Genomic DNA, 17,162 nt, shown 5'->3' with positions numbered 1-17,162 from the left:
TTTAACCTGTTACTCATAAAGCCTTAAATGGGACAGTTACTTCTTTCATGCTCTCAGAGGCAGGGCAGTGAAGTGCAGATATCATGGTAGTCAGGACTTGGTATGAAGACAGCAGCAACCATGCATTGAGTTCACCCTGGAGCTGTTCCTGTGCGTGTTTAAATAAGATACTTTTGAAACAACCTGTTCCCAGACATTCTTTTGCTTTAAATTGGGCTGAATCGTTGTGCAGGCTTCTTATTTGTGTGAAACCTAAGGGACAAGATTTAGCTTATTTAAAGTAGGATGTTTAATACCTGACTGTTTAATTTCGTTTTACTCTCTCACTTGAAGGAAGAACTAGTTTCTTACACATTTGTGAAGTTGAATAGCATGAAAAAGAGTTTTCAGAGGAAAGCAAAGTGCCTTGTCAACACAGGGGGTGGTTTGGGGTTTTTTCCTACAAGGGGCCTGTAAAGTGCTTGGAAGTGACTTGTTTTTTGGTTTCCTTTTTTAATAGGGACCTCCTGGTCCACCCGGGCTGCCAGGACCCAAGGTATTTTCTTTCCCTCGTTGATGGTGGTGATGGACTGTTTTCTTTTTCTTTCTGTTTATTTGTGACTTCTAAGGGCTGATGAGTTATACTTTTTGCAGGGTAATATGGGTTTGAATTTCCAAGGACCCAAAGGTGAAAAAGTGAGTAGGTGATCACGATGATATTTTTGCTTATTACTTTCCAAATGCTTACACTTGTCATTTTGGCTTGTAATGCCTGTAACAAACTGCATGTTCTTGCACATTAGGGTGAACAAGGTCTTCAGGGACCTCCAGGGCCACCAGGACAAATTGGAGAACAGAAAAGACCAAATGACATTGAGTTTCAGAAAGGAGATCAGGTGAGTGGGGCACTGCATCCATCGAGCTGCAGCCTCTGTTGGTTTGGCTCATGTGTGTTCACGTCCTGCTCACTGCAGAGGTTCTGTTATTTCTCTCAGAGTACTTTATGTTCCAGACCTGAGTACTTTTCCTTTAATAGAAGGCATGCCAGTCACATTAGTCCAGTTACTTCCCTTAGTAAAGTAACTATTCTTAAGAAACTCTTCTAAAGGAAGTTCCCAGTAACAGTAAAAGCAGTTAAAATATTCTCATTCCTTGGAACACCCAGACTGTGATTTTTCAGAACAGTCTGGGGATTCAGATTCCCACTAATTAACCAGCTATGTCATCCATTGTGAGGAAGTCTTTTAAAAAAATTAATTCAATTTTTTTTTCTTTCCTTTTTTTTTTGGTCATTAGTGATACCCCAAGATTTTTCTTCCTTGTGGTTTGAATAAAGTGCTTTCCCTGCTTCTGGCCTCTCAATAGTAATTATCAAGCCATATTGTGACAGTAAGCTCAGACTGCTGGGTGGATTTGCATGGATCCTTCCCCACCCATAAATGCCTAAAAGTCATGGGGAGAGTTACCATTTTTGAAGTTATTACACTTTTTTCTTTCTTTTTTCACTGGGGAACATTTGGCAGTGCTATTTAATTCTGGGTGCCAGTCACAGGCACCCTGAGCAGAACTAGCAGGATCCAGGATCAGGGATGCCTGGATGTCACATTTCCTTTGAAGCTTTTGTGGTATTCTCAGATACCACCCTAAGTAATAGAAGAGTTGAGGTAGAGATATTTTGAGGCAGAAGTGGTGAGTGATCGTTTTTATGCTCTGATTATTTTTCAAATGTCAGTGTGGTAACTGAACTTTAAACTATTTGTTTCCTCCATCTGTATTTGGATCAGTTTCTTCCTTTCCATTTTGTTATCTTGGGAAACATGTCAGAGAAGAAAGCTCAGATACAGGGAGCAGGTGATCTTGATCAAAGCCATTTGTTACTCTTCCTTTCAGAAGAACATGAGGCACCTCTAAGGCATTACCTAGAACTGTGCACTGGTGTGCATTTGCAATGTGCAGTCATCCTAGAAAGGTCTCAGTCTCTGGTTTTGTCTCTCTGTTACTGGATGGTGGGACAGAAAATAAAGAGCAGGACTGTGTGTCTTTGTAATTCTAAGGAAAGACAAGGTGACATTTTGCCTACACTTTCATTGAAGCAAAAATTCATCTGATTTTATTGGGGTCAGAGTAATTTGCCTCTGTCATCAGGGATCCCTGAAGGTCTAATTATCCTGGCATTAAGTTATGTAAATGTACAAACTGAAAGCATTCTACCTACATTCCTTTTAAAGCACTAAGACTTACAAACACGTTCTGAGTGCCTTTGGCCAACATTAACAATGATTTCAAAGTTTGCAAATTTGCTTTTTATTTCAACAAAGTTTATGCTTGGTAATACACAATCACTACGAAGTTTCAACATTACACCCACTCTTTTTGTGAAATACACACAAAGTTTTGGTGTGGGCCCCCACCTGTGATCTCAGGCTAAAATCAGGTGTGTAGATGGGCCTGTAAAAGTCTGGGAGGCCTCCATGAAAATAAGAGAAACTGCACAGAAACTTTTTGTGCATTCAATAGCTGGTAATGTTTCTGTAGGTTAATGGTGAAAAGATTTAGTAACTTGTACAAAGGTGTAACAAGGCAAAATAGAAACTCAAATTTTTTAACGCTTCCTGACAAACACACTTTGGTCCTGGTGGCCCCTCAGCTTCAGCAATTACCAGTAATCCAGTGACTGATGCTCCTCTAATTTCAACAGGATCTGGGATTTGTTTGTTCTTTCTTTCCTTTTTTCTTTCTTCTTTTTATTTTTGTGTAGCAGCTGCAGGCCACCAAACCAGCTGCTACAGTGCACACAGGAGGCAGTTGTGTCTTTAGTGGAGTGAATCATCTAAATAAACAGGATGAGCAGTTAATAAAATTTATAGATGCACTTGAAGTTCCACACAGAGAAAGAATAAATATGTTCCTTCATAACTTGGAAGTTTAAATGACAGCAAAAAAATATTCTATTAAAAAAAAATAAAAATCAACTGAGCTGTTAGGGAGTGATGGAGGCTTTAATCCGCTTTTTCTTTGCCCATGCTTGACAGGGTATTCCAGGTGATCCAGGCCCACCAGGACTTCCTGGGCCACAAGGCCCTCCTGTGAGTAGAACTCTTTTAGTTCTTTTCTGTTGCATTTATATCAGAACTGTAACTTCATTCTGCTCTGGCTTGTGGGCTCAGTTTAAGATGACGTTTGTGTGTCCAGGGTCTTCCCGGTGGCGTAAAAGGTGAAAAAGGTGAGCAAGGAGAACCAGGCAAAAGAGTAAGTAGTTTGTTTAACCAAACATTTATCTTTCCACTCAGTGTTATCTTTGAGAATTAAACAAATGTTGAATTCAGGTGGGGCCATCAGCCTCTGGGTAAGAGATTACTTTTTTTCCCCCCTTGTAACCTGGCAGACTCGTAGATGACGCACGTGGGTCATGAAAGTGCTTCTGTCTATGGCTCTCTCAGTGCTTTCTGAAAGAATTATCTACCTTGTGGATCTTAGTTTTGGGGGCAGGAGAAAAAGATTTGAATTATGTTACCTGGTTAACAGGTAACCTTCTTCAGAGCTGTTGGGCTGCTTGTCTGAGGCAACAGTTTTCCTCTTCCTTTTCCAAAGGGTCTTCATTCAGTTTGCTGTGTACTGGGTTGCCAAGCAGCAGATTGGTGTGTGTACAAATATATAAATATATATATAAGCTGGTCTATGTAAACTCATTCTCAGTGGGTTTACTTGTGAGGTGAGTCATAAAACCAAGTCTCTGAACGCTGCATTAAGACCAAAAAATCTATTTGTCACTTCCCAAGATATTGCTTCAATTTATGTGCTGTCTGGGGAGGGGACGAGGCAGGATAGCTGTATCTAGGGACAGCATGAGTCACTTTGTTCCTGCCTAGATTCACAGCAATCCTGGAATTTAAATGGATATCACAGCTCAGAAAAGCTGAGGAAGATCATAGAAGTGCTAAGAAATAGGATGAAAATAACATGGGCCGGACCAGGAAAGAGAAGACAAGCTGTTAGCAGCTCAAAGCACTCTATATTTTCACTTCCACAGCTTCTGAACATGTAGTTTCATCAACAGAATGGGCCCCTTTGAAAATCAAGACACAAGTCTTGCTCAGGTTAATTGGACAATATACAAACACTGTTTGGAAACATGTTGGTAGTGTGTTTTCCAATTTCCATGGGAAATAAATACAATGGAAACAAATGTGTGGTGTTCTAGATAAAATCCTTCTTAGTTGCTGAGATTTATAGAAGGGCTTTGATTTGTCTCCTTTAAGGAACATAACAAATGAGGCAGTTTTTCAAAGCCAAAAGTCTCATTATATTTTGAGTGGGTTTTGAATTGCAGCTTTTCTCTGCAAAAAGTAAATGGAAACCACAGAAATCTGCAAAGATCTGAAAGGATAAAAGTCCTGAGGGGCAATGTCGGGTGCCTTTTGCCAAAATCTTGTTTACAAACGTTTTTATTTAGTTTCTTATTACTCTGAATTTGTTGCATACTTCAAGTGCAGTTTTGCTAATAAATCACTTACAAGTTGCCTTTTAGGGCTCCATATGATTCTGTGTGGCTCATTTCAGATATATTCATAAAAATGTCAGCCTGTGTATTCAAATAGGTCGTTCTGCAAATTCACAGGAAATCTTAAAACCTCATTTTTGAGAGTCAGAACTCATCAGTAATAACAAAGAATTCACAAATCACGTTATACTGTGATACACTTTATCTGTGAGCTCATATTAACAACAACTCATTGACTGGGAGTTGGTCTTGGCACTGAAGCTCAATCACCTATTCCAGTTGTGTCCCAGCAGGTGCCCCCAGACACAGCTCCTGTAACTCTGACAATAGAGTGACGTTTGTCTGCCCAGTGAATGGTCTGGAATAAAGTGGAGCTTGCACTGCTTTTACTGCAGCAGTGACAAAGCTGTTCAGCAAGGATCTATGGGGTTTAGAAGTCGCTTCTTTGAGCAGAATTGCCCTTTGTGTTTTTTTGTTGATACTCTTGAGAAAATTGTGTTTGATCTGAAGGAGAGTTAAAATTCAAACCAAAAATGTTTGTATTTCATTTCACTGGTCACATTATACTAATTTCCTAATTAAATATAATGTTCTAGTGTTTAGGGAGTTAGGATCTGTGTTCCAAGTAAAGGATTTCTGTAGTGTTAAAATAAAGGGAGAAGGAACCACAGTGAATGAGCAATAGCAAACTGGAGATCATTTTGTGCTGTATTCACCCAACTTGTCATGGTTTTGGGCTCTGGTTTTTGGAATGGAAACCTCAGTTTAGGTAACTCCATGGATTATACTTGGTTAATGTCTTTGAGATCTTTGTCCCAAGGACTGCACTCTAGAGGCAGTTTGGTTTACTGAAAAAAATGGAAAATAAGTAACATAATTTCCATGAGAATTCTTCACCACTGGAGCATTTTATTTCAATGCATGTTTATGTCTTTGAAGGGAAAACCTGGCAAAGATGGAGAACCTGGTCAGCCTGGTAGGGATGTGAGTAACTTATACCTTTCTGATCTAAGCAGACTCCTTATAAGTTTTCTGATATGGAGATCAGAGTGTGATTATCTTTCTGTTTTCTTGAAGGGTTTACCTGGTGGGCCTGGAATAAACGGTGCTCCAGGAAGAGATGGTGAAAAGGTACGTGGGTTTTTTGTCATTATTGCATAATAGATTGAAAATCTGCCATCACTGAGTTCAGTTCTGGCTGAATCGCATTGCCTGTGCTATTGCAGTGTTGAATGGTATTTGCAATAACTTGCTTATGTTCTACTGCACAGTATGAAAAACGCTCTTAATTTCCTTGGTAGGGTGAAAAAGGTGACATGGGTCCCCCTGGTCCTCCTGGAATTGTAAGTTGCTGATCCTTTATTTTCTTTCTGCATTTTGTTGGCAGTGTTGTTTCATTGTAGTTCTTGGCAGACTGGAAGTCCCATCTCTGGGTACAACAACAACAGCACCACTCAAGCTTTCATACATTCAGTAATAGAAGTGATGGTTTCCCTCTTTCAGGATGAATTCTGTGCTGTTGGATTTGCTGGGTTGCAAACACAGGCTGGACTGTAACCTCAGCCCAGCAGAACTGAGTCAGCCTCACTGAACCCTGCTGTAACTGTTGGCTTGGCAGTCAAACAGCTTCCTACTGGGAAGTGTTCTTTACTGGAATTTTATCTGGTAATTCAGTGCAGTAGGGAAAGCTTCCTGTCATTGGTATAAGGTTCAAAGTATGTTGGACTTTCCCCCCCTCACATCTCTGTACCATTCCAGTGACTCTTTTCTTGGCAAGTTGTTTCACATGAGCATGAAACATTTACAGGTCATTCCACGACCAGGCATTGATGCAACAGTGGGACCAAAAGGTAGCAAAGGATTGCCAGGACTTCCAGGAGCCAAAGGGGAGCGTGGATTCTCTGGTAGGCCAGGCCCACCTGGCTTGCCAGGATCTCCAGGTAGGAGTGCAAGCTTTAAAAGAAGTTCTGTGCTCAAATGTCTGAATTGATATTTGACTTCACAGTCTTTTCACACTCTTTGTGACAGAAGGACTGAGCAGCAAATTAAGGCAGAACTATTTAGAACTACCTTTGAGCTTGAAGGGCAGTCTCGAGCTTATGGGGATTTCTGAACATTCATTGCTCTCTTTAGACAATAGTAAGGGAGGAGATGAACTGAGTCTACAGTGGGAGTGAGCAGTGACACCTTGTAGATGCACAGAGAAGAAGATAAGGATTCTGTGTTAGAACTTGTATATGTTCTTTTCTTTTTTCTATCAATACTTTCTTTTGTTAGTCCTGTTTTATTTTTTTTTCCCTTCATAAACTTAGTTGTTGAGCCTCAGGTCAATTTTTCAAACAATCATCTCTGAAAATGTAAGATGTGCATATGTCATAAACTGCACATCAACTTGTAGTTTGATTCCATAAATGAAATGTTATGGAGTACTCACATGGAAAGACAGTCTTATCTGTAGCATGTTAGTCTTCATATGTCATGGTTATCCTTGCAAAAATGTGATCTGCACCTTTGAGCTGGCAAAGAATTAAGTTATTCCCATCTTAGGGATCACTACTGTTGGACCTCCTGGCCCACCTGGCTTACCTGGGGAGAGAGGACAGAAGGGAGATCCAGGTTTACCTGGTGTTTCTATTCCTGGGCAACCAGGACTGGCTGGACCACGAGGACCTCCAGGACCACCAGGTCCCCCAGGGCCACCAGCACCATCTGTTCCTCCTGGTAAGTGGTGATCACACAGACAGCAAGCAGAGGAGACTAACGTGGTTCAGGAAGGAATTTATTGAGTAGATGGCATTGGCATCTGAAGTCCCTTCACTCTGATGTTTCATAGGCACGTTTTTAAAATGTGAGGCTGAATATCAGAATGTAGTGGAGAGATGGAAGGAGGAAGCAGTGGGAGATAGCTGAGGTTGTGAAGAACTGATGATTGTTGTGTAATATCACTGACTTTTTCCTTTTGAGTTTGGATTATATGTGTGTGTTTTTACCAGCAGTCCTCTGTGTGAGTTGCCAAAATGTTTGGTGTGTGGCTGGGGGGTATATCAGAATATCCACACAGATACCAGGAAGTACACTTTTGTCCTGAATACCTGTATTGAGTGCTGCTGTCAGAAAACACCAACTGATCATTAAACCTCTCCTGATTCTCCTCAGGTGAAGGGTTATGTGAGCAGGGGCCACCAGGTCCTCCAGGAATTCCAGGACAACCAGGCTTTACAGGGGAGCGAGGCCAGAAAGGTGCAGTGTCGTGGCTGTCTCGTTTTTTCTCTTTTTATTGAAGCTTGTTAAAAAATGTAAACTCTGCATTTAATAAGCATTAACAGTGTCTCTTCCCAGTAGGGTTGAGTGCAGATATTTGCTGTTTCTGAGTGAGACAGCTGTTTCTTTGGGCACAGGATACTCCTTCATCTAATTTAAAGCACAGGAGTCTCAAAGTGGCTGAAGGTACAACCAGTGCTAGGGCTGAGCACAGATCATGTGCTTCAGAATGAAGTAAATTGAACTTGAGGTTGATGAGTATCTCCCAGGAAGATAAAAACTGAGTGCTAACAGCAGTTGCCAAATCTGTGTTAAAACCTTCTATACTTCATTAATAAGTTTGACTTTTTTTTTTTTATGAAAAGCAACATTAAAATTATAAATACAGGATTTCTAATTTGAGTTGGTCAATCTACAGTGAGTTTCTTTGTTTGGTAAGCAAAAGAAAGTCATATTTAATATGTATCCTTGTTTCCAAAAAGACAACCTTGCAATGAGGATGCTGATATGGGTAAGTGAGAATCTTTTTCTAGCTCATCCATGGACATCTTATATGACTTTGGGCATCTCACTTCATTTTGTACCTCCTTCAAATAGAACTATTTTTTCTCATGGAGATTGCAGGGATTAATTCATTAACCTAAATAAAGTGCTCAAATATTAAGAAATTCTGTTGTGAAGAAAATTCCTAAACTTCTTGAAACCACTCTTTTTAAAAAAATGAAATAATTTTAGTCTATTGCCAAATCACTGAAATATTACCAGCATTTATTTTGTACTCTTGGAGTTCAATCAAACTTTGGAATTTTGATATATGTGTTTTAGAGTTGTAGTTTAAAGTTTCAAGTACCTTCTTTAGAAGAGGACTTTTTTGGTGAGGAAAATATCCATAGTTTTATTTTCTATTATTGAAAGCATTTTTTTTGTTTTAATTTATTTTGCACTGCCATCCTAAATCAATTCTAGTTATATCTAATATTATCTGACTCTTAGTCACCAAAAAGCTTCCTTTTGGCTTTCATGGGGGAAACCTGATATTTAAACAATAATTATTTAAAATACTCATTCTGGGCCTGGTATTATAAAACAGTAGGACGAAGCCAATTGCTGTTTTGCTGAACTCTATTTTAATGTTTCCTAAAATCTGATGCTCAAGCATGATTTTTTTTTGCAATGCAAATCTTTGTAGGTGATCGAGGAGACACCTGCTTCAACTGCATAGGAACTGGAGTAACTGGGCCCCCTGGGGAGAGAGGACCACCAGGACCTCCGGGTAGTCCAGGTGAGGCTTTGGGCTTCACTGCTCTGCTTAATTCATTCTATAAAGTCACCTTTCTGTCTGAATATCTGTGTGTAATGGTAACAACATACCTGTGTGGTATGTACAAATGCAGGTGCACAGTTGCCAGCTCCAGTAAATGGTTGGTACATGTTGTGTTCTGCACAGTTGGGGAGGAACAGGTTGGATACGTGTCAAACAATCACTCTTTTTTGATAACTTAATCTTTCAAAAATATTTCTCTGCTCAAAGACAGCCTTGCAAGAATTCTGTGTTTTGAAGGAGTAGGCTCTGTTGTAGATTTAACTGAAAGACAAAAATTAACTTCTACTGCTTGTTATTCCTGGAATAATAGAGGAGCTGGAGCTTTTAAAAGTGTGATATTTTTTGACATTACTGATTTAACTTAGAGTTGCAAATTTTGTTCTGCTCAAATAAAATTGAGCTCTCAAAAAAAAACCAAAAACCCCCACAACAACCCAGAGTAAACTCTGCCTGGTTTTAAAGCAACTTATATATTATCTATGCAATCAGCAGGCTTGATATTTACAGCTTCTCCAGGTTTATGTTTTTCTTTTCTGTCTTTCTGCACATCTCAGGTTCTCCTGGTTTTCCTGGACCAAAAGGTGAAAAGGGGCTTCCTGGATTAACTGGCCTTGTAGGGCCACCAGTAAGTGGTGGTGTTATGTTCTGGTGGGAAAATAGTGTCTCATTTGTCTTGCATGATTCATAGATCTGTAAAGAGTAGATGTAATTTCTTGTCTAATACTCATTTTTTTGTCTATAACTACCTTGAATGCATAATCCTTATGTTGTGCCAAACTTGGACACAGAGTGAAAGAAAATTAAAAGGCTTTTTTCTTCCTTTTTTTTTTTTTTTTTTTTAATTCCCTCAGGGCTTCCCAGGGTCCCCAGGTGCTCCTGGAAGACCTGGTCCTAAAGGAGACCCAGGGGATGTCCTGACTTCTCCAAGAATGAAAGGTGACAAAGGAGACCCCGGCTTCCCAGGACCTCCAGGTCTCCCTGGCATAGATGGCACTCCTGGACGAGATGGACTGCCAGGTTTACCTGGCCCTAAGGGGGAACCTGTGAGTTCCATTTTATGCTGCCTTTGGATGGATATTTGGGGAAGTCCTGCATGCATTTGACATAGTGCAGAGAAGAGGACTGGCAGTGCACTTTTTCTGGCTGTGATAAGGCAGTAATTCTCTTCAGTAGATGCCAGTCTAGTGATGATACCTCCTGAATCTGTCAGTGCCTCTAGAAATAGGCTGAGGCTTCTCTTGGGCAGTGTCAGATGGTCCCTTCTGCCCTTGTCTCTATCTCACCAATGTAATGGGAAGAATTAAGGAACCAGGTCTAGGCCTGCTCTCTCCGAGATTTGTAAGTTGTAGGCAACTCAACTCATGGCCTTAAGAGCTGGAAGGGTGGAAAATGCCAAAGAGTTTCAAAACAGAAGCAATGAAACACTTTACTCCTTTGATAGTATGCTACTCATTCCCACGCTACTCTTTCTGTTTTCAGGGCAGTGTTGCATTCAAAGGAGAAATGGGTATTCCAGGTGATCCAGGAATACCAGGTCTTCCTGGAGAAAAAGGGCTTCCTGGACCTCCTGGTTTTGGTCCACAAGGTTCACCTGGTGAAAAGGGAATCCAAGGTGTATCCGGCCGTCCAGGGCCTCCTGGTGTTCCTGGTGAGTGGGTCTCTGTGTGCTGCTGAGCTGCCAAATCAAGCTCTGCCCTTTTGCTCCAGATAGTTCTCAGAACATGATGCTGCTTTTAAGATTTTCCCAGAGGCATTGTAAGACCTGCTATTTATGAGCTCCCTTGCTGAGGGTCATCACAGGATCACAGAGTGAGCAGCATTTGTGCCATGTTGCTGCTGTGCCTCACCTTCTGCTCTGACTTCCAGAGAACCTTCTCCTTCCCCACTGATGCATTGTAACTGTCTGGCACACGCTCAACCATCCTGCAGCTACAACAGTTTTTGAAAAGAAGGGTTTGCTTTGAACAAGTTTGCTTTTGTTACTTTCTTGTCAACTACACAGATCCTAATCGAGTTGTGCTGGTGTCAGCTATGGAAAGTACTGTTCATCTGATGGTACCTAGGACAAAGCTAGAAAAAAACAACATGGCAAGAAAAGTGTCTTGACATTGAACAAAGCTTGTGTGGGGCTTGGGAGTGGAGAACCTGTTGGGTCAAGTGTTGCTGGTGTTTGAGTTCTTTGGAAGCATCTTTTTCTGCTGAAAGAAAAACAGAAAAGGAACTCCTACTTAGTGATTCATATTTCTGCTTTTTTGTTTTAGGTCCAAAAGGTGAGCCTGGACAGACTATTACAGAACCAGGAGTTCCTGGCCCCCCTGGTCCTCCAGGAAGAAATGGTGATCCAGGTCTTCCAGGTAAAGCAGGAGCTAGATATCCAAGGAATTCCAAGATCTTTTTATTCTGACTGATTCTGGATAACTATCTTGATGTTTTTCTTCTCACAGGAGATCCTGGCCAGCCAGGTCAGCGTGGTTTACCTGGCATCCCAGGTGCAAAGGGAGAGCCAGGGATTCCTGGCATTGGACTTCCAGGACCACCAGGCCCCAAAGGTTTGTTTACTGCCGTGGTACTGTGCTGTAGTGGCTGGAAGAGGGGGAGACAGGGGGTTGTGTCTGCACATTTTCCTAGTGAGTCGTTTTCTGTCTCTAGAATCCTTTAAAAGATGTTTGTCTTACGTTTATACATCTTTATGATAGTTTCAGAAATATTTTTTCAGGAGAAAAAACTGCTGAGCTCCTTTTTTGCTATTCACTGTCCTGCTCCTTCCCAGTCACATTCCTCAGTAAGCCAAGGACAAAAAAGTAAATGGGTAAAACTTGGAGAAATGAGCTTGAATCAATAAAAGAACTCCAAATGCTGTCTCAAGATGTTAATGGTTCTGGTATCAACTGTTTGTAATTTTTGCAAAAGCACACAGTATGGGCAGTGCTCCACTTTGAGAGTCTCAGAAGTCCTCTGTGGCAAAGACCATGCTCAAAAGTTACCTCAGCCAAATGGGTACCCCCAAGGACACTTGAGCCAGCACAGAACCTGTTTTCATGGGCCTCAGGCACTCAGGAAGAGTTGTTTTAATGCTCTCTGGTGTCCTTTCTCCTGCCCTAACCCTCATGTTATCTGCAGGTTTCCCAGGGACTCCAGGCCCTCCCGGAGCTCCAGGAGCTCCGGGTCGCCCAGGACTAGATGGACCTCCTGGACCACCTGGTTTCCCGGGACAGAAGGTCTGTATTTGTGTTTTGCATAAAACTTTCCTCTCTTAGAGGTTTTTCTGCATCAGTGGGAAGATGGTGAGGAGGATTTCAACTCTTGTTCTCTGCTTTTGATGGCAGGGAAGTCACATTCTCTGCTTGAGGTTTGAGTGAGTGTAGGAAAATAGAAATTGCACTGTAAGATGATGGGCATTTTTCCTTTGCTATTCGAATGTTTTTAGGAGAGGATAAACTTAGAAAAACCCTTTTTAATTAATTTTTTTTTTTTAATTTGTAATAGGGGGATCGTGGATTTGGAGTTCCGGGACCACCTGGACCCCCAGGGCCCCCAGGCATAAAAGGAGTTCAAGGACCTAAAGGTGATCCTGGCTTCCCAGGAAACCCTGGTCTCCCAGGACGAGCAGGTTTTGATGGAACTCCAGGGCCCAAAGGTACGGAGAACTGTCCCCTTTCTGTTCCCTATTGAACTTTTAAAAATGTAGATGTGCTGGGAGCCATATGGCAGTTAAACACAAGCAGTGTTAACTTCAGACAAATTACTTCAGGGTCCATTTTTCCAAATCAGACACACCTGTGTAGATGTAAGGTTGTGTTCTCAAAAGGCAAGCAAGGGAGTGAATACCAATCTGTGAGTCAGTACCTGAAAGTCTGTATTCTAAAGACAAATCCTGTTTATGTGGGGGTAAAACTTGATCAATAGAATAATTGTCATTTAGATACACTGTGCTTCAACATGCAGAGCATTACAATTCGTTTTTTCCTGCTCTTGATCGTGGTGTGTATTGACCTGCCCAGCCTGGTTTGCTGGAGAGCACCTGTTGAGTTTGATGTGGATGATGATGATGATGATGATGCAATATGCCTGTGTGTAGCCTAGAAATGTAAACTGCAGGCATTCCACACGAGGTGAGGATAAATCTCTGGCTTTCAGAAATAGCCTCCAAAGTGTGTTTTTTCCTGTGGTAGATCAATATTTGTTTCCTTGCAAGAATGAGGCTGCAAGTACACTGTGCAGGCACTCTGCTCTGAAAGGGAGTGTCTCTGAACCGAGTTCAGTGTTTACCTAATCAAGAGTGTTCTTTTAGGTGATCCTGGACCAAGTGGACCACCAGGACTCCCAGGCCCACCAGGCATCCCTGGCATTGGTGGGCAAGGTCCACCTGGATCTCCAGGACCTCCAGGTCCAGTTGGCCCCCCAGGTAAAACTTGCATGAATTGTACTATTAGGTTATTTTGGGCATGCACCAAGCAACTACACAAGACAGCAAGAAAAGATAGAGACTCATGTCTATTAGCTTGGATGTTTTGCCAGTCAAGCTGGCAAAACTTGGTACATCATAATGTTTACTGAAATCAGAAGTGGGATTGCATTCAGCCCTGCCATTTGCACAACTTGCATAAGTCCCAAGGGTGTAAAAGCCCACTTTGGAGAGAGCTCAGAGTCTCAACAGAAATTCTAGCAAGTGTTGTGCACAGATAGTGCCAAAATCTCTGTGAAGTGGTTTATCCTAAGAGTTCATATTCTTCAGGACAAGACAGAAGGGAGCACAATGTTAGTGCAGAGGTTTGGGGATCCAGAAGGGAAGGAAAGCTGCCTTGAGCTGCCTGTACTGTGCTATTACTGCATTGCTTTCAAACAGTAAGATGGTTCTTAAATAGTGAAGTGGTTTTTCTAGCTTACCAAACTGTATACCAAATTCACTGGGTGAGAGTTATTTTTTAATAACTTTTTTACATTTTTATCTAGAAAATTAAATTCTGGTTGGGGGAAAAAAGCAAACTCAATTCCCTATACAATGCTGTTTGTCTTCCCTCTACTTACTTGTTGAGTGCAAAATCAAGTCAGTTATTCAGGTTCTCCCTAGCATGGCCAGGCAGTTTTTCCTTTTCTTTTTTTTTTTTTTTTCTTTAATGGAAACTGAAGCTCAATTTAACTCAAGTTAATGTGAAAAGGAAGAAATCATGAATGTTCCAAACTAGCAGGTTTATTATTTCATAGAGGAGAAAATACTCTCCAGGTAGTGACATGATACTGTTTTAACAAGAGCCTGTCAATAAAAGAGGTCACACACATTCATCTTGTCATAAGCCCAGTTAGAAAAGAGTTTTAGAATTCTTCTTACAGAAACCTCTGAGTTCTGGAGTTCCTGATTCCCTCATACACTTGTTTTTTTTCTGCAAAATCAACAAGTTTTATGAGTCCTGATAGGTTTAAATTAGATTGACAAAGTAGAATCTAAGAATAGTGATAACTAGGAATATGTCTCTGATGTGAGTTTGGTTATCTTTTGTCCAAAATCACTGGTGACTGATGAAGATCTGAACTTGTTCCATCTCTGTGCACAGAGGGTACATGTGCATGCATGCACATCATTCTATTCTCAAAGTTTGTTCGGGGAAATTCCTTTCCCCCTTCATTCAGTGAATGGGCTTGCTGTGCACCAACTCTTGATGTTGCAAATATGTGGCAGTCCCCACAGTGAGAACATTTCTGAGCAGCCTTGCCCTGAAACAAACCCTTCAAAATCCATCTGGTTGTTGCCATGCCTGTGTGAATGTTTGCACTGCATGTTTGTGAGCCACACTTTGTGAATGTGTTTGTGTGCTTGGCATCGTTTGCAATGCATGCTGACAAAGTCCTGGCCAGCTGTAAGACCATGGGGCAGGGATTACTTGATCATGTTCAGATCTTTATGAACTGGGAGCTGAGATTTGACAAAGTGCTGAACTGGAAGGCAGGCAGGCACTTGAGTAAGCAGAACCATGGAGTTTGAGTTCTACTCACTTGCACAGGTTTCTGAGTGGGGATGGAAGGTGTGGTCAGTGCACCAGCAAGCCTGTCCTGTGCCCAGTCCTGAGATGGGGACACCAGGGGTCTGGACAACGTGAACAGGGGTTCCCTGAGCCAGGGGGTGCATCCTGGGCCTGTCTGGCTGTGCTGAGCTGCACCTGGGGCTAAAGTGGAACAGAAGGGAACACAGGAGTGTGTGTGGGGTGAGGGGTGGAATGGATTAGCATGTCTGAATGTTTCAGCCAATGCATGTTCTTTTGTCTTCCTGTAACATCTCCCCTGCTGTTAGCCAGGATTTGATTTCATGTGATCACTGATTTATTCTGCAAAAGGCCAAAGTTGGCAAATGCACAATGGTTACTAGAGCTGATGGGTTTGAAATGCCTTTATTTTCACTCTTCATGTCTGTTCTGACTAATCATTGTGGCTACTAACAGCATGGTGGCTCTGAACTCTAATGCATGCTTGAGAAATCCTCGTTCTTTCCCTTGGCACTGCTCTGTCTCTGTTTTGTGCAGAATGTCTTACATTCCCATCTCCCATCCCTTGCTTGTTTTACCAGGCTGTTTTGATTCTGTTTCTTTATGCAACATTAGAGTAAAGTTTCTGAGGCTCTGTTTTTCAGGTAATTTGGAAAATTCCTGGAAGGATTTCCCTGTTCGGAATTTCCTTTCTCTGCACCACCATTTATTCAAATAGTTTGCAGTAGCTCAACATTTTCCTTTTTTTAAACATGTAACAACTTAGAATTTACTCTGTTGTCTATATTGTTCTAATTATGACGTGGCTACATTTTTGAGAACCAGAAATTCAATTAGAATTAATTTCTATTTGCAAAAGTATCTTCGTCATTCTAGATAAGGAGTTTGTCCTATTACTGGGTAATACATTATTTTCTCTTTTTCTTTTTTTTTTCTTCCTGCTGATAGAAAGCCCTTAAACACACAGCACGTGCATTCCCTTCTGCATCATCTGGTACTGTTTTTTTCTCTGCAGAGGAAGCAGTTCCAGGCACATGAGCCCACAGTTTATTGCAGTGATAAGCTGCTGCCAAAGGGGACCATACTTATCATTAAATAAACACAAGTCCACAGCTTATGCTGTCAAGAAAACTTGATCTGCCTTTTCAGTGTGCAGAGAACACATGGTGACATCACACCTAAACTTGTTGCTGCAGCCCAGAGTGGGGTCACCATTACAAAGTTCTGCTGCCTGGGAGTTACTGATGAAGTTTTGTCTCGGTGGTGTCATTATCTCAGTAGATTATGTCATGGCATTCAATATACTGTCTGTGGGTGGAACAAGGGACATTTGCATAATAGAACTAAAAGAATGGGGGAAAATATTTAAAGGCTTTTTGTGTAATAAAGAAGAAGCATCTATTGAAAATCCCTATTTGAAGGGATTTACCAGGATGTGAGGCCAGTCAACAAGAAGCTGATTGGTAGGATGTACTCTGGTGTTCAGAAGGTATCCAAGCCAGTCTCTAGATACGACAGTTCTGTAAAAAAACATATCAGTAAAGCTTGTTCTCTACTTTTGGAGGGAATACTAGACAAGAAGAGAGGGAAAAACAATTTTATTTTTAAAAGGTACCATCAATATTTGAAAATATCTCACTGTTTGTTGTTTCTGTGTACAGTGCTGGCTGCACTTTGAAAAAGCCTTTGAATAAGCTTGGAGTGTCCTTGCAGTGTGGTTTCTCTTAACTGCATTACTGTTGAATTCTTTGTACTTAGATCTGCTTTCAATAACTTTAGGTAGATTTTTTTTTCCTTGTTCTAACGTACATGTGCTTTATTTTGTTTCCTAACTTAACGACTATTACAACTCCTTACTGCTACCTGTCCCAACTTCCTGATGAGCTCTAACTCGTTGGCTTTTGAACCTCACTCAGGTCCCCCAGGTACTGTGGTTTCTTTACCAAAGCCTTTTCTTAACTTCAGATTTAATGAATAATCCTTTTTTATGGCAGCTGCATTTCCAGAGTGAGCATCTTCACTGACACTGTGCAGTGGAAGGAAATGAGCTCTCTGCTTGCCCCTGCAGTGCCTCGAGCTCAGTGTCATTAGCACTAAACAACCTTAAGCATATTTTGAC

The 17,162-nt window shown here is 41.3% G+C and overlaps 1 protein-coding gene across 4 annotated transcripts in view; it reads left to right on the top strand.

Moving 5' to 3' along the window:
* Window positions 1–17,162, top strand: part of COL4A5 (collagen type IV alpha 5 chain) — a 75,103-nt gene that overhangs the window by 34,454 nt on the left and 23,487 nt on the right. For 2 of the 4 annotated variants that reach the window (XM_027888411.1, XM_027888413.1), the window contains exons 11-31: window positions 500–535; window positions 634–675; window positions 783–875; window positions 3,012–3,065; window positions 3,172–3,228; window positions 5,420–5,464; window positions 5,558–5,611; window positions 5,782–5,823; window positions 6,288–6,420; window positions 7,028–7,201; window positions 7,637–7,720; window positions 8,931–9,023; window positions 9,620–9,690; window positions 9,917–10,108; window positions 10,545–10,713; window positions 11,327–11,419; window positions 11,510–11,614; window positions 12,186–12,283; window positions 12,552–12,702; window positions 13,357–13,470; window positions 16,960–16,968. In XM_027888411.1, coding sequence (XP_027744212.1) covers window positions 500–535; window positions 634–675; window positions 783–875; window positions 3,012–3,065; window positions 3,172–3,228; window positions 5,420–5,464; window positions 5,558–5,611; window positions 5,782–5,823; window positions 6,288–6,420; window positions 7,028–7,201; window positions 7,637–7,720; window positions 8,931–9,023; window positions 9,620–9,690; window positions 9,917–10,108; window positions 10,545–10,713; window positions 11,327–11,419; window positions 11,510–11,614; window positions 12,186–12,283; window positions 12,552–12,702; window positions 13,357–13,470; window positions 16,960–16,968 — 1,909 coding nt within the window. The remainder of the gene's footprint in view (window positions 1–499; window positions 536–633; window positions 676–782; window positions 876–3,011; window positions 3,066–3,171; window positions 3,229–5,419; window positions 5,465–5,557; window positions 5,612–5,781; window positions 5,824–6,287; window positions 6,421–7,027; window positions 7,202–7,636; window positions 7,721–8,930; window positions 9,024–9,619; window positions 9,691–9,916; window positions 10,109–10,544; window positions 10,714–11,326; window positions 11,420–11,509; window positions 11,615–12,185; window positions 12,284–12,551; window positions 12,703–13,356; window positions 13,471–16,959; window positions 16,969–17,162) is intronic. The other 2 variants (XM_027888412.1, XM_027888415.1) reach the window with 1 other exon arrangement.

The sequence above is a fragment of the Empidonax traillii genome, unplaced genomic scaffold, assembly GCF_003031625.1.
Source record: "Empidonax traillii isolate 1590-97213 ecotype Southwest subspecies unplaced genomic scaffold, ASM303162v1 scaffold237:size1322474, whole genome shotgun sequence".
In the NCBI taxonomy this organism is placed as follows: Eukaryota; Metazoa; Chordata; class Aves; order Passeriformes; family Tyrannidae; genus Empidonax; species Empidonax traillii.
Note: the sequence above shows the minus strand (reverse complement) of the source record. Positions and strands in the feature narration are given on the sequence as shown.